Raw genomic sequence first — 23984 nt, 5'->3', positions numbered from 1 at the left:
GAGAAGTGGGTTGAGCCAATAGGCTGAACGAAGTGCGTGTAGGACCGAAAGGCACACCGAGCGAAGGCAGGATGTGGTAAAGGGATAAAGCAGAGCTGGAAACTGGTCGAAAGACGCCATGCACTCCACGGGTCTGGGATTCTGAATTCAGTATTATAGCCTATGAATGTCGCAGACAGAAAAGGTGAGTCGGTTAAGTGTTTACTGTATGTATGTAAACATGTAAAAGTACTGAGTACAGTCCTACCAGGACTAAATTAAGTTAGATGAAACCGGTACACATTTCTGGTCCTGGGTAAAACCTCCGTAAACCAACTGTACTGGTTGAGCAGATTGACAGATCTGCCTACTGAGCCGCGCTCTCAGAACCCAATTTCTCACCAGGCACTCTACTCACCGTCCGCTTACTTAACGATGAGAAAAAACAATGTATCATGTTTATTATACCAACCCTTTGCGTACCGCTAGTGTTGTGTTTGATACCATTCTAAACATGTTTTAACTTGTTTTGTAGAGTGGAAATGAGTAACAGTGGAGTGCAAGATGCAGGGTCCAATCCGACAGGTTCCGCAGGGCAGGTCAAGGAAAATGGACCGGATAAACCCAACAGTCCAAATGGCACCAATACAAACCCAATCACTCCGGTGGATCCCGATGATGAGCCACAAACAGCCATTACGGATGTCACCCAGATGTTGATGAAATTTTCAAAGACTTTCATCGTTATTTTTCCCATTTATGTTTTGGGATATTTTGAGTTCAGCTTTAGTTGGATTCTTGTTGGACTTGCCACTTTTTTCTGGTACAGAAGACATCATGGAAATAAAAGCACAAGACTTAACCGAGCCTTGGCGTTTTTGGAGCATGAAGAGAAAACAGTGAGGCAAAGTTTGCCCACTTCCGAGTTGCCACCCTGGGTAAGTTCAATGTAGTCGTTGTCACGTTGTGCGCAACTGTAATCAGTACACTAGCTCAGCTGCAACTACTGTTTACCAAGTGCATTGTTCATATGGCATTTAGAAACTACTAATAACAGGAGTTGAAGACACGGTGTCATATCATGTCCAAACTGTGGAAAGGTCTTCAGAGAGGTGTCAATAGCAGTCCACAGTTCATCCAGGCTATGCAGTTGTAACAAAACGTGGTTACAGGTGTCAGATGGCTGAGCAGTTAGGGAATCGGGCTATTAATCAGAAGGTTGCCAGTTCGATTCCCGGCCGTGCCAAATGACGTTGTGTCCTTGGGCACGGCACTTCACCCTACACACCTGTCCCTGTACTTACTGTAAGTCGCTCTGGATAAGAGCATCTGATAAATGACTAGGCCCTACATGTTAGGCTCAGAGCTGCTGTTATGTTAGGGATATGCTAGTAACCACCCCTCGGTTACATGATACACTCACACCTTTATTTTCATTCTCGGAACAAACAATGCCTGTTTCACAGAATCCTTAGTTGATCATGTGGACTTGTTGACTAGGTCTAGCAATCAACTTAACACATTTGCACATTGGCATGAGAGACTACCATCGTAGGTACAGTACCTGAGTACTCGTTTGAGTGACCTTTGATTATCTCTACTTTTCAGTCTTTGTTACATGGCATGTCCTCTTGGTCAGTAGGTGGTTGAGTTATGTTGTTCAGCAGATTACCATCACTATCCTTCCAGTTTCAAGGCTATTAATACTTCTGGATTGTAACCCTGTCGGGTAGCCAGTCTTGGGGCTCCTTCTGAAGGAAGATTCTGTGTGTCACAGGCTAACAGACATGTCATGCTCTTGCTGTGAAAGGGTTAATACTGACTTGTATGTTTCATTTCAGTAGCCATCAGTACGGTGGATGGTGCGCTTTACAGACTTGTATTACGTATCTGCAAGTCATAACATAATAGAATAGTATAGTTAACAAAATGTACATGATTTTTTTTGGGTGTGTGTGTTAACAGGCACACAGTTCATGTAGTGTTAAGAACTAGACCATAATCAGTCTAGTTCTCTATGTAGAACACCATGCTTCTCAAGTTGCGTTTAAGTCTGGCCTGGTTTACATGAGGCTCCATGGGCTTGGTATACCTGGCCCCTGGCTGGCTCTCAGATGCTCCGCCTCTGATTACGCATCATCAGTGAGAGACAGCAGTGTTATCGGGTTGTCCTGTCAACGTGGGAGTATTGTAACGCTCCACTAATGCCCTGCTGTCACTCTTCATGGGGCCATGTGTTTAAGATGTAGACACTCAGAAACATTCCAAAATAACATTTCTCATAACCCCATACATCTCTGGTATTTATTTTGTTTTGGTGAAGAGGAAAATGGGGATAGTATTCATGTTTAATCTGATCATTTTATGTAAGTATTTGTTGCCGGCTAATAGCCTTAAATTAAAGCACTGATGGGTTTTGACACTTAAGTCACGACAAGTTCAGACAACCTACCTTACACCTCGTCAGCCTACATGGCAATCAGTTCAACAAGAAAGACTATCACCCGAGTTGTTATTCATAGAGGGCCACCCGTACATGTATAAGACATTTAATGCAGTAAGCAACGACCACTGGGTGGAAATGATTGTGCTCTGCCATCCACAGGTCAATTGAAGCTCCAGTGGATAAAGGCAGGCGTTGGTTGAGACTCAGAGACCCCTCTAAACTTCCTCTCCAGGAAAATATGTCTGGAATGAGGGCTTGCAGTGTGGTGTATAACTCAACCAGCCTACTGAGCCAAGAATGTTCAGTGTTGTCTACTTGTGGTTTTGTTTGCATACAGAGCACACATATTTGTATTTCTGTATATATTACATGAACTGATAATAATATTGTATTCTTTTGCCGTACTGTGTTCTATGGAGGAATTGTCATAACTTGTGATGGCTTTCCGTCTCCCTCCTACTGCCTATCCGCCCCTCCTTCATCTACTGGTGACTTGGCAAGGGTGGGGCTTTGTCTTTTGATGTGCCAAAGGGTGGGGCAGTCCAGAGAGTGGGGGAAGGAAACAAGTTTGCAGTGCACTGCTGCTCCCAACTGCTTTAAATGTGCTCTGGGAGCAGCAGGCCTGCTAGCTACTTCACGGTTCCTCAGAGTAATTCATCCTCCGGTGCCTCTAGTGTGTTATTTCAATGAGACTTCCTTGACACTGTGTCTGAAGGGGAGAGATTAGTATGTCTGTGACTGGGATAGTGACCCTATCGTGTCATCAACTGTGATGTGTGAGGGATCGAAAGACACCCACGTGTGTGTGTGTTTGTGTGTGTGAGCGATCGAGCAGGGTCGTGCTGACATGTACATTCTCAAAGCCATGACACTGCAGCAGGTGTGTAATACATACTGAACCACATGCCTAGTAGAATCAACACAGGCCAATATTGACTAAACACTATATCTAGCTGAGCAACCAACCAACTAAATACTAGCACTGTGTGTGAGATTTAACATAATTTACAAATGCTTTTCACAACTTTTACCAAACACTGTCTGCCATAATTGTGGCTTGCGGTTATAATAGTAACAGCTTAAAGCACTGCTCAAGGAGCAGTGTAAAATGGAAATAAAACACTTTTAAAAGGAAGTTACCCGAATGTTAGTAATTCACAAGAGGCTCATGGGTGTGATTTGACACTTGCCACAGTGGTTGGCTCAGGTTTCCTGTATAATAAAGTGTCATCCCGCCTCACCATCCCCCACTCAACCCTAAAGGCCTAAATTTAAGTGAGGACAACTGTCCTGTGATATACTTTGTCTTGTCCTCCGTGTTGACACAACGCTACTATCTGGACTCACTGTTTAGCCACAGTCCAAGTTACAGCTGATTGTGCACATTTAAGTGGGCCAGGTAACATTCACTTTTGACCTGCTTGTTTGGACAGGAGCGGGCCTCTGACCCAGTAACTGCATTTTGACTTTTGATTCAGTGAGATTGATTATTGAAACTAAATCAGAGTTAGTTAGCCTAGTATATCAGGTGCAGGATGAGAAGGAGACTCACTAGAGCAAACTCAATGGATCCTTATTGACAGTTGGATTTGGGCTTTAGTCAAATTAACAAATTGCTTCTGTTACATAGCCTGCTGATACAGATTACATATGACATAAGCGTGTGTGTGAAAGTGTGCATAATATGTGATTGGAGTGAGGTTAGCCCTAGCCGACTGCCCTAGCTGGAATTGACAAACATCTGTTGCATGAACCGTGACTCCAGAATAAACTGCAGTTATAGAGGATTTACCATACTTTCACTGCACTGATAGGCCTCTCTGCAGTGAATCAAACCGATTTCCATAATGGACTAATGGGCCCTCTGTCTGCTAATCTGTATCGATGTTAGCTTTGTTACTGTACTGGTATCATTGTGTGAGTCACAGTCTACATAGGCTTCTTAGTTGTGTTGTTCTCTCGTGTGTTGTCAGTGGCACAGCAAATGGTTGGAAACCATATTCTACTCGTAGACTGTTAGAACCAGGAAATAGCACAACAGTGAGTCAGAGCCTCCTGGCTTTCCTTCCGTCAGGAATTACAGCTGAATCTTTCTGCTTTTCCACTGGGCTTGTGAAAGACACAAGATCCTCCCCCTCTCTAGTTTGTGTCTCTCTTTTAGTGGTCCCATCTCTCTCTCTATTTCTCTCTCTCTCTTTCTTTTTCCTTTTTTTCCTGCCTGTTTTTCTGTGTCTCTCTGTCTCATTCTCTGCCTCTCCTGCTTTCTCTCTACCTCTCTTCCTCTCGCTCTCTCTCTCTCTCTTTTAAGAAGGGCAGCCTGAACAAACTAGGTCTATTGTTTGTCAGCAGCCAACCTTAAAAGGAGAGGAAAGTGGGTTTATGTTTCACTAAATGGTCAGCTACCAAATTTCTGTTTCCTTCCATTGTGGCCCCTGCATACTATGTGGGCTCCTAAAGAAGTCGTTTTGGACAGAAGATGTGACTCTATGCCACATAAAAGAAATGATCACTGGGGCAAAAAGTTTGATTTCAGCCCGATGTGAACAGTAACCACCCCTGATCACCGCTCAACTCCTTTTCATTATACTAAAGTTTATGCTTTGACATTATAACCATAGCAGTTTGACTAAAGTGTCCCAGCTACTTGAAATTAATTAATTATTCCGTAAAAAGAAGGTAATCAGTGTTTAGTGGATTAGAACAGGAATGCACTGCCTGCTGGTATAATGCACTGCCTGCTGGTATGCAGTATACTGAGTGCCCTAACTTGTGAACGAACACGTATGTGTACTGCATGTAATGATAATACACATAATAATCCGTGTGTTTGCATATCCATATTAATCAGTATACGAAGCCGTGCTAGTGAGAAGGAGCTGGCGGTGTGAGCGCCGTCTGAATGTTACGTAACGGACTAATGCGGCTCTATCACACTCGTCCTCTCCCAGCACTCCCAAACAGCCCTGAGGCAGCCGCAGCTCCCAGGCCGTCAGGCTCATCAAGTCCCTGAATACACCCAGTGGAATCAGCACCTTTCCTCCAGCCTGAGAGACCTGTCATTGTCACCGTCCCCACACTCCTCTCACCCCGGCAGATAGACCCGTTATGGAGGTTTCTGATAAGGCTGGTATTCAGTGTTGAACGAGGCTGTTCAGAAAAAAAACAACCTGATTTGACATGCCTGGATGGGCAGCAACGACTGTACGTGGATGATTCAATCACTGTACTGAAGATCGAAAATAATCTAAATGACTGGAGCAAGGAGGGATGAATTTATAGTCTGTTTTTATGTTGATGTTGCTTGGCGATGGGTGAAAAGGCTGACTTGGCTGAGTCAGCTGGATGGTTGTGTGTGGGCTGTACTGTATATCAATGTTCCCAGGAGCTCTTGTAATGTTTGGACTGTGGTTTACAGCCTCGGTTGGCTCCCACAGATAGTTGTCAATGCTGGATGGATAAATAATACTGTACTAAACAAATGAAAAGGACTGGGTCAGTTCTGTAGAACTATTGCTAGTTCCCATAGAGTATGGATGCTACTCCTGGTTTTAAATCTTTATTGCTATCCTGCCATTGTGTTCTTTAGAAAGGCACTTGACCCAAAAAATGTGCCCCACTGAGCCTGTGTGATCAGTCTTTACTGCATCTTTACTGTAGAATGATATAGAAGGATTTGAACCATTTTCTAAAGCTTTACTCATTACCACCTGTATTAATCAATATCATTCTCCATTATTGCAGGTCCATTTCCCAGACGTTGAGAGAGTGGAATGGCTCAACAAGGTATTAAATTACAAGTTGCCTTTATCCCTCCCTTTATTCTTTCCTCTTTCCCTTTCCTCCATTATCCCTCCCTGTACCAACCACTCTCTTTCTTCACATCACTTTCTTCTACCCTTCTCCACGTGTGCTAGTCAGTATTAGCATTAGCTAGCAGACTGAGGCTATAAATAGGCAGTGTATCTGGAGCGGGGCTACCTCCTGTTCCAGTACCAGCCTCCCCTGAGGAGAGAAGGATCCAGTAACTATCAGACCAACTGAAGGATCCGGCACACGGGATTAACTAAGATGTGACAGAGGAGATGGGAGAAGAGAGGAGGAACAGTGGCTGTGTTGGGCTTTAGTTATTACCTGAGTTACTTTGCTAAGTTCAAATTTGTAATGTTCTGTGTCATGAGGCAAAGCCACATGTACTGTATCATAATATTATCCCTTTGATAATCCTAGAGAAACAAATGAACAGCATAAGGGGCCACTGAGTGTGACTTTAATATCTGAAGCCATGGTGTCATATAGCAGAACCACACCTATAGAGTGAATAGAACAGGCAGTGAAGGAGAAGGCACCAGGACATTCCTATCTGCTTACTCCAATACATCTTTTGTTACAGCATCTCATCATATTTGTCTGTTTGTCAAATCAAGTGAATGCAAATGCCATATCTAACAATATTAAAGAGGAGAAACACATCTTAGGTTCCAACTGTATAGTGTACTTCCTGCACTGATCCAAGGACCATGTTCATTACTCCAACTGCTGAGAAGGTACACAGCGTTAAATAAATCAAAATGAATACCATTATCTCTATTGATTTTGGAGTTTCCCCTCTTATCTCTCTCTCAGACCGTGAAGCAGATGTGGCCGTACATCTGTCAGTTTGTGGACAAGCTTTTCCGGGAGACCATCGAGCCGGCAGTGAAGGGCGCTAACCCTCACCTTAGCACCTTCAGCTTCACCAAGATAGACATGGGGGACAAGGTGAGAGGGCTGCCGGCACGGCTTCACTAAGAGGCAATGGAGTCAATGTGACTGGCAGCCATCTTGTGTTTCTAACAGTAAACTGCATTTCAAATTGTAGTTTTTTTTACCTGTGTGGATGTACTGTAGGTTTTCAAACATCACATACATGCATTTACTCATGTCATAATATGCCCCACCCCATATCTCCAGTCCATGATAACTCCCTGATGTCCTCCGCTCTGCGTTCTCCCACAGCCTTTAAGAGTGAACGGGGTGAAGGTGTACAGTGAGAACGTGGACAAACGTCAGATCATCATGGACCTGCAGATAAGGTACACTACATGTTGATAAGGTTGACTACTCTCTTAACCACTAAAGTATTTGTGACTTTTTCACATTACTACGTACTACCTTGTATTTTCAGCTTTGTCGGGAATACGGAAATAGATGTGGACATCAAAAAATACTACTGCCGAGCTGGCATAAAGAGCATACAGGTACGAGAGGGTTGTACACGCAACATGTGAAACACAGCGGGTTGGTGGATGTAAAGTAGCCTGCTCTGCATTTAAGGCCACAACCTCCATATTTGTTTATGTAAATGCAACCAAAGGTATACCACATGCAGTATGTTGACACGTCACTGATTACCGTGGAGGTGGAAAAGTCCAGACACAGTAGAGGGTCAAGGCAAAGCACTGCCATATTTGCTGTTCAGAGATCACCTACAGTAGGCCAGATAAAAACCCAGAGCAAACATTTGCCCAAGTTTGTTTAGATTTAGGACTGTAGTTGCTCTTCCTGTCATGCTATATGGCTTGGCACAGATAGTCACATTAACTGTAGAGGCTTCTGTAGGACTGATAAAAGGTCTGATTTTGAAGCTATTTCCTGAGGAAATTCTTAGCCGTATTTTTAACTTTCAAGTGGACCTGAATTAAATGCAAGTCATGACAATTAGTTTCCACAAATGTAATATCAAACTGTTTTTTGTTGTTGATGTGAGTTACAATGAGGTGTCAGACACTGTCGTAAATACATATGAATCCACCGTATTTGCAGTAAATATGTTGCCATAGACAAAAACAAAACAAAAGTATCTTCACCATCATGAACGATGACATTCTTTAACGCAACACAATAGGGTGGAATGTTCTGATTGTATGCCACAGGACAGCCTCGCTGTACTGACCCACTGAGTGACCATGTTCTCCATGTGTTCACGTCTCAGCTTCAGGGGACGCTGCGTGTCGTCATGGAGCCTCTTCTGGGGGACATGCCGCTGATTGGAGCGCTGTCCGTCTTCTTCCTGCAGAAGCCTGTGAGTACCGGCCCCTAGTGGGAGTCACAATATCAATATTTCTGAGAGAAATCTAAGTAAAAAAATGCTGTTTACGAGTGTCATTTTTTTAAAGTGAGTCAAAGCTGGTATACGTGCAGTGCAATCTGAGATTTGTGGTCTCCAGTGAGATGTGACTCATCGTGTTGGACTGTGATCTTGAGATCTTGTGGTTCTTAAGTCGTTATCATTCTGTTCTTGACTATCCCCTTCCTCTGCGTCTGACACGCCTTCCAGATTCAGGAGACGATATGAGATCTCAAAGGAAAATGTACCGTGACACAAAAAGGACACTTTCTCTTTGGTGGCTAGGACAGCAAAATTGTAGCTACCCTCATGTGACATTTGCAACAAAAAATGAATATACTCGGGACGTCATTGACTACTTGTACAGCTCTGTGTTGAGGATGATGTTACTTTCAAGTCATTTATTTTTAGAACCAGACACTTCTCTTCAGACCCATGAAATAGCATGGGTCTTTTTCTAGAACATTACTCCTAATTCTGTCCCAGTGGGGCCTGGAAGAGGCTTTATATGTGGCTTAAATGAAAGTGCAGCAGCATCATTATCATGAGGCGTTACTGGGCTTTCCACCCACACCTTGTATTGATGTCCTCATACAGCGTACATGCTGCTCTTACTTCTTATTACACGTCATAAGCCTGCAGTATATTATTCAGACAAACTGTAGATCTGTTCTTATAACAAGGCCATTGTGACTTCAAACTACCAAACTGGGCTCAATCAAATAGAATCAGTCAGGGTGTAATGATGGTTTGTGAGCTGTAGAATCATCAGTCTAGTGAAGCTAAATCTTCTGTACAAGGCCCTAGTCAACACCTCCCTGTCCTAGTAGTTAAACAGATAAAACAAGATAAACAAATAAATTAGAACAGTTGCAGACGACCTTGGTCTTTAAGATGTTCGGGTTGTCGAAAAGACTGTCTTTAAGCCGAGCTGATTGTCCTTAAATGCTGATAGGTAACTAAAAGGCCTTGAAAACCAGGGATGCACATAAGACTGATGTCCATTTCTGTAGGTGTGACCACCTACAGCTGTGTAGTGTATTGTGTGCCCAGAACATATTGCATGGTGTCTTTTTATTGAGTGGTGTGCTCTGAGGAAGACGGTGCTACTACGCCCTCCTACGCCCTCCTCTCCACAGACCCGCCTGGCTAGAGCAAGGCTACTGTAGCAGCTGGCTAACAGCTCTGACTGTGCTTGTTGTAGCATGCCAGCCTCTGCTACTGACTCAAGGCTATGTTACACTGTAGTCAAAACCACCTACGAAAAACACTATGGAAATAAATAACCAAAGAATCTGTAGGCGGGCAGACATCATGTGTCATTTTGAATGTTTTAAACTATGTTGAGGGTCATTTGAGACCATTCTGAACAGAAGGAAAATATGTTTACTGCATTGTGCACTGACATTCTTTAGACTTGTGCTTTAAGCCGTAGCAGTAATTGGTGTTTGATTGCACTACATTTTCAGTCAGTTTGCGTAATGTTGACAGTTTAAGCAGCTTAACCTTTTCTCAGGCTTTTTAGAGACTTTCTTGTCCTGACCAGCTGACGTGAAGAAAGTCAAACACAATCCACCAACCGTGTTAAACGGTTGGTGGATAAAAGTGTGTGTGGCAAAACACACACACTTTCACACACTAACACACTCAAAAACACACGCACAGAATACCCCCTTTACTCTGACACATGGTGGCATCACATCTCAAGTTTGGCCCACATATTTTGTTGCCTTGACAACTAGCCAAACAGAGTTATTTCACTCCTTAAATGGCAAAAGTTGAGTTAGGCCTCTAAACAGATTTTCTCATGTACTCAGTGGTCAAACACAAAGAGCTGTCTTGCAGAAGGTCACAGCAGTGAAGCTGAGAATGTAACCAAAAGTATTCAATTGAATTTACTACTATTATACGTTGTCATAACTCAAAGTTGACACATATAGTAACATTGTGTTGTTCTTAACTGGTAATGTCAAAGGGGTTTAACTTCTGCTGTAACCTGAACTCTGTAGTGCCTTGGTAATGTTGTCTGGGAGTGGCAGGATCCCATGACTCACTGGGCTGGACTCCTAGCATGGGAGCGTGCATAGCCATGCCACTGTTCCTACCCTACCGACATGACTAGCTAGACCAGTGACATAGCTAGCCTGGCCACTGGTTTAATGTTCTAATGACTACAAGTCACAGCACAGCATTCTTCACTCGGGAAGTCCTTCCTGATTCTGTGGGCCTGCCCCGCATCTGTCTTGTCTCTATCCATTGCTCAAGGGCTCCAGATGTTTGTCATGCTTTGTGTTAATGCTGTATTGGGATTTTACTATTACTGCAGGGTTTGAGCACAGAACTCATGGTAAGGTACGACCAGGGTGCGAATTACGGGGGGGGGTTGGGGGGGTCTGACCCCCTAATTAAGACTTGGACCCCCCCCAAAGAGGTAAAAACAACAGGTCGGGGGGTCAATACACACCCTGGAGAAGTTTGACCCCCCCCCCCCCGATTGTAATTGTATAATTCGCACTCTGGGTATGACCACACCAAATGGCAAAAACAAGACATCGTTCTGCAGTAATACTGTAGCAGGGAGTAAGATGTGATGGACAATGATGTGTTTTACCTTAGGTGACCGGACATCCTTAGTACTGTACTGACTAAGTCAGGTGGCTGAGCGGTGAGGGAATCGGGCTAGTAATCCGAAGGTTGCCAGTTCGATTCCCGGTCATGCCAACTGACGTTGTGTCCTTGGGCAAGGCACTTCACCCTACTTGCCTCGGGGGAATGTCCCTGTACTTACTGTAAGTCGCTCTGGATAAGAGCGTCTGCTAAATGACTAAATGTAAAATGTACTGATGGTACCCTTCCGATCCGCTTATTGATTTGCTTTGATAGTAGCAATACTGTAGCACCATTCTTTAATGGAGGATAATGCATCCAGACAAGTTCAGACACTAGAGGAAGGCAGAGCACATGTCAGCATTACATTCGCTTCCCATCTGCTAAGAACTAACAATATCAGCCGGTCTCACTGATTATCATCTGGGCAACTTGATTAGCCTTAAAAGACCTTTGCTGAATCATGCAGTGAAGTCATCAGGATACTTGTGTGTGAAAAACCCAATTGTATGCACACACTTCAGATCTACTGAAGAAACAAATAAAGAAAGTGATTTACTCTCTGTGTACATTGTTACCTGCTGTATGTGCTGTACTGCAAAATGTATGTATGCTCTGTATTGATGTTAATATGCCCAAGTTTAGAGACAAAAAGGTTTGAATAGAGTGGTTGTTGTGTTGAATACCACTGCACTCAACCCAGTTTCCAAGCTCATCTGAACTTATTTACAAAGTTTTCTTTTTTTCTTTTTTTTTATCAGTTGCTGGACATCAATTGGACAGGCCTCACAAACATGCTGGACATTCCAGGGTTGAAGTAAGTGACCAGTGCTGTACTATTGTAAACAACACTCTTCTTGATCACATCAGGGTCTCTTATCACTTTATACCACACCCAACTCTCTTCGTCTCTCTGTCTCTCTCTCTCTGTCTGTCTGTCTCTCTCTCTGTCTCTCTCTCTGTCTCTCTCTCTGTCTCTGCCTACCATCACTAGAAAACACTTGCAACCCCTCTGTGCCAAACCTAGCTGAATAGGTCTAGTGTTGTGCTGAGCATAAAATGAGAAGGTGTCTGCAAAACCCAAGTAAAGGAGTACATAATGGAGCCTTAGAATAAAATCCTTAAAAGTTGAGGTTGTAGTTGTGGTCCTAGGACTATTTATTGTTTCCTTGGATCAATAATCAGAGGGGGGTTGGGTCGTTTATTTGTTTGTTATTGTAGCAGGAAAAAGCCTTACAGAGTTTCGACTGTTGGATCAGTGTTGGCTTTTGTGCCTGTGTTGAGAACAGCTCTGTCCCTTCAGTGACGACAGGCCTACTGTAGCACAAACACCAGGGACCAGCAAACACCAGGGCTCTATTGTGGAGGGCCAGGTGATCGACCCCATAGATTCAGGGAGTGTTGGGGGGGGGGGGGGTATAGGAAAGCAGGTGTGTGTGTGTGTGTCTGTTTGAAATATTGTTTGTTTGTCCGTGTTCATGATAACGCCACACGTGCAAGTGTGTGTGAGACATGACGCCACATTGTCTCCTCGCTCTTCCTCTCACTCTCTCTCTCTCCCTCTCTCACCTTTAGTCTCTCTCTCTCTCTCTTCCTCTCATTCTCTCTCTCTTCCTCTCACCATTATGCTCTCTCTCTCTTTCTCTCCCTCTCACTATAATGGTCTTTCTCCCTCTTCCTCTCTCGCTATTATGCTGTTTCTCTCTCATTCTGTGTGTGGGGGGATGCAAAGAAGATGATCACAGCTCTGTCTGTCACTGAGTATTGAAAGTAGAGTCCCAGACCCACAGTACAGCCAGGATGAGGTCACCTTATACATGAGGTCATGCTTTAGCAGGTCCCAACAGCATGTCTGTACTATGTGAGGACAGGACGCGATCAGGCACACTGTTGAATCCTGGCTTTAATGTTCCCGTATTTACAATTTCACGTCTGACGTTCCCAGTCCACATTCCTTCCAGTTGCATGCCAAACATTGACACAAACATGCAGTGTTTATTAACCCCGGAGAATTCAAATGCTAACGCGTTCTATCATAGGGAGCCACTCCTCTCTCCTCATAGCCATAAGGTACTGTTAATATGTGACATTCCACTATATTGTTTATATGGTTGTATTTTCGCAGAGAACATTTAGAACATTCAACACAAGGTGAACTTGTCAATGCAGCGGAGCTCTGTTGCAGTGGCAGTAATAGTTCCAGTAGTCACTGCAGGCCCTGTTGTTTCATGGCTTTCTCTATAAATAACCAGTAAAACACTGTCTAAAAACAACCTTCATGCAATAAGCCCCTTGCCATCCGACTGCTGTAATCATTGCATTCACTATTAGATTATGTGGTACTATAACTGCTGTATTTGTGAAGTCGTTTATAGAAACATGATTGTGACAGTGTTGTAATTATGATTGTCGTATTATGTGTGGAATGTTTTTTATGTGTGGTCGTAAGGAGTGTTGATTTCAGCAGGGATTGTTTGGAAACTCTTAATATGGCACTAAGCTATTGAGCTAAAAGGGTAGTAGGCTGGTCCATGTTATGGCCTTCATGGATAAGGATTTTGTGGTCATAACCAACTTTTCAAAATAAAAGTTATCTAATTTTATGGACAGTCAGCAACGTAAGATGTGTTATTTGGCAATACTCGTACCCAGGCCTGAATGGAATTAAACTAAAACATGTTCAGTCTGTAACCTGGAGTTGTTTGTTTTCAAAGCTCAGGAATGTTGTGGTGCTGTCTAGGCTCCTCTCTGTGAAATGAAGCTTTGACTGGTTCCACAAGTTTGAAGGAAACATCCGAATACACGTTCAGCCTGAACGTTTTACCTGTTTAAAGATCTGTGTGTTCATGGGTGTGTGTGTGTGCAAGTGCATGCGTGTTTGTGCGTGCATGGTATGTATGTATGTATATGGGTCTCCAATTTCCTCCGCCATGATTTGCCTTTCACACCCAAGCCTAGATAACTGAGGTCACCCCTAACTGTGTGGGTGTCTAGGTCTGAATTTACCGTGTGATTCTTTGGCAGAATACCGCCCAACGGTACTTGCTGAAATGGAGGCTGTGTGTTTTAGATCCACAAGCTCTTTCTTCAAGTACCACGAACAACCTCCTTTTATAGACATGATATATTATGTCAAAACCTCACTGGGTTTTAAAGGACAGAATTGGAGGGGAAATACAAGGAGATCTGTCCAGTTCTAAACAGTTTGGATAGAGAATAGCAGACACCAGGATGAAGGTGGCACTCAGCTCATGTCTGGGATCAGTTCAGCCTTCTACATTCCTAACCCAACCATTAGAAGAGAAACATTTACAACTGGCCTGAGGGCAGTGTCAAAGGGTAACTTGGTCCGCCCTAGAATATCACATCCACTAAAATACTAACGTGGTACCCTAGCTCCCTCTTGTGGTGAACATCAGTACTCAACATGTTTTTACCATAAAGTGATATGAAATCCTTTAGTTGATTTGTAAATATGGATGTTGTGGGGGGGCTTGTACATGAATGTGATGACAGGATATTCAGTTCATGTAGGGATTACTTGGCGGAAACCAAGATCTTGTGTGTGTATATATATATATATTGTACGAGCTTGAGTTACTGTCCTGAATGCTGGTGTGTCAAGGCTGAGCTTAGCAGACAGACACTGCCAGCTGCAGAGCAGGAGTCAGGGTCGTATCTAAGGAAAACATACCGTAATACTCAGAATAAAAGGGAAAACTGTACATTAATCTTGAAATTCTGTTTTATGTCACTGATAAACCACTCCCAAAAGCACAGAATTCAAAGTATTATGGTAAACCTTGCTCCCGTTCCACCAATTTTCCTTTTTAAATGAATCCAAGCCTCCAGTGCATTGCCCATCGTTTTGAGTGGCAGCTTCAATGGAGTACTGATGTTGACACACTCTACTCCCGTCTCTCCCAATCTTCCTCCTTCCATCTCACCCTCCCACTTTCTTTTATGTTTTCATCTCCCTCACACTCTTTCTCCTCCTTTTTGTCTTATTTGTGGCCATCCTCCCCTCCTTCCCTCCCTCTCACCCTCTCTCCACCAGTGGTCTGTGTGACAACCTCATTCAGGACATCATCAACAGCTACCTGGTCCTGCCCAACCGTATCACCATTCCTCTGGTGGGAGACACCCAGCTGGCTCAGCTACGCTTCCCTATTCCTAAGGTATGGAACAACCAACACCCCCTGCACACACACAAACATCCCATAGTCAAACTATACACACACTAGAACAAATACTGCCGTAGTCACACAGATTTTCAGGATCTCTCTCTCTCTGTCTGATACACACACACCACACTCACAATGCCTCCCCTCTGTCTCTTGACTACAGGGCGTCCTGAGGATCCACTTTCTTGAGGCCCAGGAACTGATTGGCAAGGACAAGTTCCTGGGAGGGCTGATCAAGGGCAAGTCTGACCCATATGGGATCATCCAGATTGGCAAACAGCTCTTCCAGAGCAAGGTCATCAAAGAGAACGTCAACCCCAAATGGAATGAAGTCTACGAGGTAGAGAAAGTTCATATTCCTGTTGAGCCATAACCAGAACATTTCAGTGAATGCACGGTACCAGGATTCGATACCTTCTGATGTTTATTTGTGGTAAAAGACTTTGTCCAAACATTAATAAATCATATTCAAATGTGCGAATTAGGAGAATAAAGAAATGGCGGACTGAAGGCCGCTAAGACACTAAACTGTGGACAGCGTGGTGGATATGAATGGCTGTTTGATTGTGCTCCTTAGGCCTTGGTGTATGAGAACACAGGGCCCCACCTGGACATCGAACTGTTCGACGAGGACACAGACAAGGATGACTTCCTGGGCAGGTACAGGCCTGGCAGGACTACTCACTCCAGTCGCTCCCAATTCTCTGGCCACCGCACTCCACTGAAATAAATAGATCCTTCTCATCGATCACACAATCACTCAATTCCCAGCCATAGCACAGTAATAGTGTTCTGTTGGTTCTCTTTATTCATCTCATTGAGCATTGAGTCCGTTTTTGTTTTGCAGTTTAATGATTGATGTCTCAGAGCTTCAGAAAGAACAGAAGGTGGATGAGGTAAGGATTGCCTATGCTCCGTAACACGGTTTTGTCACCTACTGTAACGACACGATCCATCTAACTAGATGATCATGTTATTATGTTCCGGATGCTCTCATTGGCTGGATGTACGTTCCGTTGTAGTGGTTTGTTCTGGAGGAGGTGGCTTCGGGGAAGTTGCATTTGAAGATGGAGTGGCTGTCTCTGCTCTCAACTCCTGAGAAGCTTGATCAGGTATCAGTGTTACCCATCACTGGTTCTTTAGGATTCTTATCACTGACAGTTAATCAGTATACAGTATGGTAACTATATCTATAACAACTGCACTGTTCTGCCTGTCCCTCAGGTGTTGTCCAGTGTCAAGGCTGACCGAGGCCTGGCCAATGACGGCCTCTCGTCTGCGCTGCTGGTGGTCTTCCTGGATTCAGCCAGGAGCCTTCCGGTAAGACTACGTTTGAGACCTTTGTTAAAGAAATTAACTGGGAACAAATAGCTGTAAAAAAAAAATAACGTTTTATATATATATATTTGTTTTAATGTTCATTACTTGTCTCTGTCAAAGTTACGATTGCTGTTCTCTACAACAACTTGAATGCTATGAAACCTAGCTGACCTCATGTCTACTCCACTGCCATTTGGATTATTGAAGTATCTACTTATGTAGTACATAACGTCCACATAATAATAATATTATTATAATGCTTAGAGGTGTAAAAACCTATTGAACTCAATGTAGATTATATGATCATAAATGGTTTTTGGAGTTTTCTGACTTACGTAAGTCAAGCAAATTTGACGGCCATTTCAAGTCACTATACGAGTTCGCCACACTCCCTCTACCTTTGTCTTGTGCCTGCTTTTCTCTTCTCAGCTGTCTAAGTTTCATTAAAGGTGCAGTTTGACAAATTTTGTAAACAAAATGTACTAATGCATTTATTGAAATAGATCTGACATTCAATTTTTCAAAAGGAAAGCCATATAAACCAGCGTTAATCCATCTGCTGTATTGCTTTGAGCCACAATGATAAGTGTTTACATTTCTACCTCCAATTGGCTGATTCAAGAGAGACATGTTATTTTCCTCACTTCACTTTTAATCTTCTGTACAACTGTTCTCTCCTCCTCCCCTTTATTCAGAGCCAGTCTTAACACTATTTATATTCCACGTGTATAGATCATTTTTGTATTATACATTATTGTAAAGATAGCAAGCAAGCTAGCAGACAGATTTCAATCATGTCTCTTTTCAGCTTCCTCCTCTTCTTGTTTCCTTCCTTCTCTCCGTTTCCTCGTCCTGAAGAGTGTCTTCGAGGGGAACGTGGGGTGTGGCTACTTGAAAGAGAGACGGGCATCGGGCCTAGTCTTTTGTGAGAATACCGCCTCACTCTATAGGACGCTATTTGTGAGTCTGTTGGCCTATTGCATCCTAGTGTTCTAGTGTGATTCCCGTGTGCAAATGCTCGTTAGCAACAAAAACAAATAGAAATTCAGGAATTCCCAGAGAGCATGTTGATTTGTCTGAAATGCATGGAGTGGACTTCTGACATTATGAAGTTGACTTTGACTTAAGACGTGATTTGTGGGACTTTATGGACATGAGCATATTGCTAGATAGAAAAGAGGGGATTCTTCCTTCATTACGTTCTTTTAGTACAGTAACCACTAGCATAACATAACTGGAGAAGTCAAAACTGTGAATACTGCATTGATTTCAACAATTATGTCATGTCCAAGCAGTGACTCTCTCAAAGAAGGTACAAAGCATTTGAAAAACGTTTAAACTTGGTCCCTTTCACAAGGGTCTAACTGGATTGCTTTTCCTCCTTCCAACTCCATTCCCAGCTAGTGTTAGGGGGCTGCCACAGGCCTACATGCATGTTTTCATGCCCGTTGCACCTATGATGTTCAGTCACTAGGGGACAGCACTTGGTCCTTTTCATTGTGTAAATTGGGCATCTTTAGGACACTGTATCTATGGTATGGTTCACACGCGATAGATACAGGGCAGAGTTGACTTTTCCCACCTTTCCAATTGTCAGGTGTTAGAAATCCTCTGAATGTTGTTTGAGACATCTAGTGTATATCCAGAACCACCATTATAGTGTTTTTTGTTTTTTTGAAAGTGAAGTCACCTGGCAAAGAGAATTAGTTAGGGAACACAGAATAATAATAAAGTAGTAGTTAAAGTCGGTTGTGAAATATATGGCTCAATGATCAGCCCAAAAGTAAACATAAAACAAGTGCATAAAATTCACACGGGGAACACTTAAAAGTATACTGGAATTGGAACCAATTTTTGTAGACTGGGCCTTGAACTGTGCTTATTAGATGTATTTTTTTTTAAACGTTATACTATTTGTGGTTGAGCTATTGTGGATTTCATATCTTGTATCTATCAAGAAAGACTGGAATATCACAGTTTTCCATTCAAACCATTCTAGATGCTCATCATATCAGCCAATATTCCATTCACTCTCTTACTGTCTTCTCCGTACATGTATCATTTACTTGACTGCTTTCCAATGTCAGAATGTTCCTTACTGTATGTCTCTCCAACTCATTAATGTCCCTTTCAAGTATCTTCATGATTCATTTGGGTATTTCCATTAACCTTTTATTGTGTGTTTTTGTGTCTCCATGCCTGTTTCCTGGTGGTGGTGGTGGTGTAATCATTGACTCATGGCTTCACATCGTACCCATGGTCTTCCTCCTCTTCCTCGCATGCTCCTGTCCCTTAATAACCTGCTGCTGGTGTGTGTTCACTCTCTCCTGCCCCTGGGGAAAAACCTAAAGCGCAATCCATTAGAATTCAACCATGACCAGTTGAAGAAGGCCTCTGTCAATAAGGCCATCAAGGTAACAGAACGAAGCACACATGTGGTTTGTCAGAACACTGAGGGAGACTGCACACAAGTACAAACACACAAACACAATAGTGTCACGATCAGAGCATTGTTTGGAAATAATATAAGTAAGTGATAGGCCATTGTGTAAGGACACAAGTTATACACTTTACGGCAAACATCCATGTGACAGCTTTGCCCTGTTTCAGTCAACTGTTTCCTGTCCATGGATTCCAACAGGGCTGCCACAGGAGCACTCAGAATGTCTTGCAAGTTGTCTCAGCATACTGGACATGTTTTGTCCAGATTTCCATACAGCGATTAACAGACGCATAAACCTACTAATTTGTGTTTGATTACACTGCATTTTGTGCACCTTGTCTTGCTAATCTTTGCAAGATATTTTTTTGTTTTGAGATAATCAATGCATAGCTCAAAGCGATTAATACAAATTAATTCTGTGAAATACCTTGCCTCTGACAATCTTCATTTAATTCCTGGGTGTAATGGGGCTGTGCTGGAGATACATATACATCTATAAACCTTATTTTTAAACTAGAGTACAGATGTGATTTGTAATGACACATTTTGCCAGCATTGCCTAAAATGGATAATTTTAATTGAATAGCCGGTCTATGTTAACTTGTAAGCATTTGAACCCAGTCTTTGAACCCCAGAGTCTGTATTATGTACTATAGATCCTTTAATTTAGCAGCTAGTAATGTGTTGATTCAGATCATAATATTGCACGATTAGTTGTTATAGTCACAGCTTATTTTAAATAGTATTAATAAAGGTATATCTTTATACTGGCTGTAATCAGTTTATTCATAAGGAGAATGTAAAACATCCAGCATTGACATGTTGGATACAGGTTTGAGTTTCTGATCTGATCCTGTTCTTCACAGTCTGGTAAGAAAGTGAGCAGTGACCCCAGTCCATTCGTCCAGTTCACTGTCGGCCACAAAACCTGCGAGAGCAAGGTTGGTTCAAACATGTTCCACTTCCGCCACCTCTGACAAGAAGTCCAATAAAAAAACGCTGATGCAAAAATCTGTGTCATATATCTTTAAAAGTTCCATTGGTTCAAATGAAGTCCTTTGGATGAATAACAGACATCTTGTGGTTTCCCCCAGACCCGGTTCAAGACTAATGAGCCTGTGTGGGAGGAGACCTTCACCTTCCTCATTCACAACCCCAAGAGCCAGGAGCTGGAGGTGGAAGTACGACAACCTTCGCTCTGTTCCTATCTGTTTCTTTTTTTTTGAGGGCAGGTTCTTCTTCTTGTGATGTGAGCGGACATGTGGTAAGCAGCTGCTGTTTCTGTCCTCAGGTGAAGGATGAGAAACACGAGTGCTCGCTGGGGACATTGAAGGTGCCCCTCACTGAACTCCTGGAGGCGGAGGAGATGATGATCAACAAGCGTTTCCCTCTGAAGAACTCCGGGCCCAGCTGCACTCTCAAGCTGAAGATGGCGCTGAAGGTAAGGAACATCCTCATTGGTTCGCACCGTCACATGGCTGACACAGCGATAAGAGATGGCACTTTGAACTACGTAGGTGTCACGTATTCTGGCAAAACCAGGGCTATCTCCTCATGTCAGCTGGTTCCAGACAGATTCCCCCTTTACTAACCACATGCTTTGCTCCACGTCCACCGCAGGTGCTGTGTCTAGAGAAAGCTGCCCAGTCCGACCAAACCCCCTCCTCAGTCCAGGTGCGCAAGGCCAGCACCCCTGTACCCTCCCAACGCACCTCCGTCTCCGAGCCCCCGCGCTCTGTCTCGGATCTCCCCCCTTCCATGGCTGCCTCCTCCCAGGACCTCCCCAGACGAGGTGGGGGAGACGTGGGGCCTTCCTTCGGCAGCCCAGGGGGAGTGGGTCTTAGTCATGGTAAAGGTCTGGCCGAGGCTGGCCGAAGCAGCTCCAACCTGGCCATCTCTGGTTCCCAGCAGTACCTGGCTGGGAAGGAGCCCACGCCTAGCATCGCCTCGGACATCTCCAACCCCTACGCCACGCAGGAGCTGCAGCAGAGGTTGCGTCAGCTGCAGAAGTAAGGGGGCCAAGGACGCCTTTCGCTACCTCGCACAACGCCTCCTGCATGCTCATGACAGAAATGGACAGAAATAGATCCTTAAAGACTGGTGAAAGGCTCATCGTTTCTGAATGACTTTAATATTAATTAGAAGTAATGTGTGTGTGTGTGTGTGTGTGATTAACTCCCCACAGTGGCTCAGGCCCCAGTCATTTCCCCCTTGGAGAGGTGCAGCTCACAGTGAGACACAGCTCTCAGAGGAACAAGCTTGTCGTGGTGTTGCACGCCTGCAGGTACACAAGTACACCACTCACTGTATATTGCCAATTGCGCTATCAACATTTCATATTCACTCAACACAGTGCACGTACATCTACAAAATATAAATATGAATGATATTGTAGGTTTACCAAATGTTTTGAAAGATTGTTAAGACTGAGTGAAAGTGGTGTCTTGAGGTGTTTGTGGTTCTCCCTCCTCAGGAACCTGATATCGTTCACAGAGAGCGGCTCAGACCCCTATGTTCGTCTCTATCTGCTGCCCGACAAACGACGCTCTGGCCGGAGGAAAACTCACACACAAAAGAAGTCACTCAACCCAGTTTATGATCAGACGTGAGCTGATAATACTGGTCTTTTAAGTCCTCAGTATAGATGCACGGATATAATAATATGGGAGATGGGGTAAGGGACAGTAGTCATGGGGTTTAGAAATTGGTGGTCTTCTAATTGAATTCTCAGTTGCAGCTCAGTTTTTAGCCTTCTTAGTTTTCATAGTATACAATTTCATTTGACTTGCTTTAAAAAAAAATATATATATATATATATTTGGATAATGTGTATGTGTTACTGGTGTTTTCTTCGTAGATTTGAGTTTAACGTGTCGATTGTGGAGCTCCACCGGAGGACTCTGGACGTAGCCGTTAAGAACGGAGGACATCTGCTCTCCAAACACAAGGGACTGCTGGGAAAGGTAACATAGACAGGATTTATTTTTATTCTCATCTTTCTCCTTTCTGTGACGCCTATTATTATTCTTTTATTTTCCTACTCTACTCTCTGTATTTCCCCCTACTTACCTCCACCTACTGGTTCAGATAATACATGTGCAGAATATACTATTTATTATTAAAGTAAACCCAAAGTCTGTGCCTACTCTATAACCCTATGTCTTACACTTAACCTTTTTGTGTAATTTCACCTTGCCAGGTTCTGGTGGATTTGACCTGTGAGGATATTGCTAAGGGTTGGACGCAATGGTTGGTAAAAATAACTTTAAATTAAGATAGATTAGTTTTTCTTCTCCCAATACTGTCTGCCATGATTGGACAAAATGTATTGAAAAACATGACTTGTTTTCACTTCTTCTCTTAACTGGAGATAATTGTTTTCTGTCAGGTATGAGCTAAGTGAAGATGGTTTGAGGAAACCTGCTCAGCTGTAGATAAAAACTGACAGACAAGATTGAGGAGGTCCTGGCCAGGGGGGGGCGTGTGAGGAGACTGCCACTGCTCTTCAGTGGACAGAAGAAGACAGGGAAATGTGCTATACAAAAGTCTCATTTTACTTTGCAATGCTACCAAACATGTACAGAGAGCGTAACTGCCTTTCCATTCAGTTACATTGCGTTTTAGTTTATTTTTATGTTTACTATAATTATTATTATTTACGTTACTTGCTTTTGTAAAGTGTTTTATATTCATTTAAACACATCAGTCGCAACATTATCAACCCCTTTAATGAGTTATTCTGTGCAAAAGAGGACAAGTAGAACATAGTATGTAAGGTATCTAAAGGCAAATATAAAAAAAGAGAATTCCTTCTTCGCAGATGATGTTATGGACTGTAACAATATTGTCTTGGTATCGCAGTTCCATCATACTTACTGCCTTATTCTTTTAGGGAGGACTATGTACAGTACACAACATGTAAATATGTACAATGAAGCGGACTAAAAAGAATGTTTATAATAGTATTACAAAAAGGTGTTTCGCTTAGTCAAAATGACCACCTTCTCAACAAACTTTCCAATGTCATAAATTGAAATTCCATGAGATTCTGATGTTCCTCATGCAACTTGTGGAGTTCATACAAGCCTGTATTCTCTGTACATTTGAAATTAGTCACCAAAGAGACAAGTATTTCATCTAACTGTATGTGGGTTTTAAGCCAAATATGTAAGAAAGTTTGCACACTACTTTGTGTTTTTAAAGTGTAGGGATCATACTTTTAGCAAGAGTAATTGAATACATTAATTTGACTTAATTCTATTTTTTATTAAACAAAACATTGGTGTCTTCAGATCTCTAAACTCAACAGTTGATAGAGATACACTGTACTATGTGGGTAGTCCGTCATGGCTGTTATAAATAAACACCAGTCTTAATTTTGATGTTTTCATTCATACACTTTTACATAGTACACATTACGGCATGCACATTGTGTTCAAGGCTTCTAATGCTTTTACTCACCAAGATCACAGTACACATCAGACTGTAAGTGTTAATGTTGTTGGGAAACTGTCATATCTGTACCACTGACACAGGTATATAACCTTACATTTGTTATCACATGAAATGTGCACATAGTTGTTGGAACATGTATGCCTGTTGTCCTATGTCTTCACTGCAACAACCTACTGTTTCCTGTCAAACCATACCCACTTTTTTTTTACTTTGGAAAAAACGCTGTGTGACTGTGTAAGCCATCAAATGAAAAGTGTGTTTGGAGTTGAGCTCCTTATCCCATTTCAAACTGGTCTGTGCTCACTATGTAGTTTATTTATCTTGTGCCTTAATCCACAATGTCCAGATATTTAGAAGGATAAAAATGCTTTTACATGTATAAGAATGTCATGTATTTTAAATAATAATAAAGAGCTTTTGCTGCGTGTGCAGCGGTATGCTGTA

The 23984-nt window shown here is 42.8% G+C and overlaps 1 protein-coding gene across 4 annotated transcripts; it reads left to right on the top strand.

Annotated features, from left to right (window-relative positions):
- esyt2a (extended synaptotagmin-like protein 2a) lies at nt 1-23984 on the top strand. 4 transcript variants are annotated; one of them, XM_062482248.1, is made up of 25 exons: nt 1-184; nt 515-917; nt 6167-6208; nt 7049-7183; nt 7421-7497; nt 7590-7662; nt 8397-8486; nt 11900-11955; nt 15196-15316; nt 15486-15662; nt 15900-15982; nt 16170-16218; nt 16345-16434; nt 16547-16642; nt 17501-17602; nt 18994-19056; nt 19952-20026; nt 20180-20266; nt 20377-20526; nt 20706-21094; nt 21271-21369; nt 21559-21690; nt 21943-22048; nt 22285-22334; nt 22474-23984. In XM_062482248.1, the coding sequence occupies exons 2-25, from the start codon at nt 522-524 to the stop codon at nt 22517-22519; spliced, it is 2784 nt and encodes a 927-aa protein (XP_062338232.1). In that variant the 5' UTR covers nt 1-184; nt 515-521; the 3' UTR covers nt 22520-23984. The 4 variants fall into 4 exon arrangements, with proteins under 4 accessions (XP_062338232.1, XP_062338235.1, XP_062338234.1 ...); XM_062482251.1 differs by lacking the exon at nt 17501-17602; XM_062482250.1 differs by lacking the exon at nt 18994-19056.

The sequence above is a fragment of the Osmerus eperlanus genome, chromosome 16 (genome assembly GCF_963692335.1).
Source record: "Osmerus eperlanus chromosome 16, fOsmEpe2.1, whole genome shotgun sequence".
Classification (NCBI taxonomy): domain Eukaryota; kingdom Metazoa; phylum Chordata; class Actinopteri; order Osmeriformes; family Osmeridae; genus Osmerus; species Osmerus eperlanus.
The sequence above is the reverse complement of the archived record's forward strand: the minus strand, read 5'-3'. Positions and strand labels throughout refer to the sequence as shown.

What these genes read in the sequence shown, in the direction of transcription:
- esyt2a (XM_062482248.1), top strand. Translation starts at nt 522, where the DNA reads ATGAGTAACAGTGGAGTGCAAGATGCAGGGTCCAATCCGACAGGTTCC. An exon ending in CTGTCAATAAGGCCATCAAG is followed by an intron (nt 19,057 to 19,951) that starts GTAACAGAACGA and finishes TGTTCTTCACAG; the next exon opens with TCTGGTAAGAAAGTGAGCAG. An exon ending in GCTAAGGGTTGGACGCAATG is followed by an intron (nt 22,335 to 22,473) that starts GTTGGTAAAAAT and finishes GTTTTCTGTCAG; the next exon opens with GTATGAGCTAAGTGAAGATG.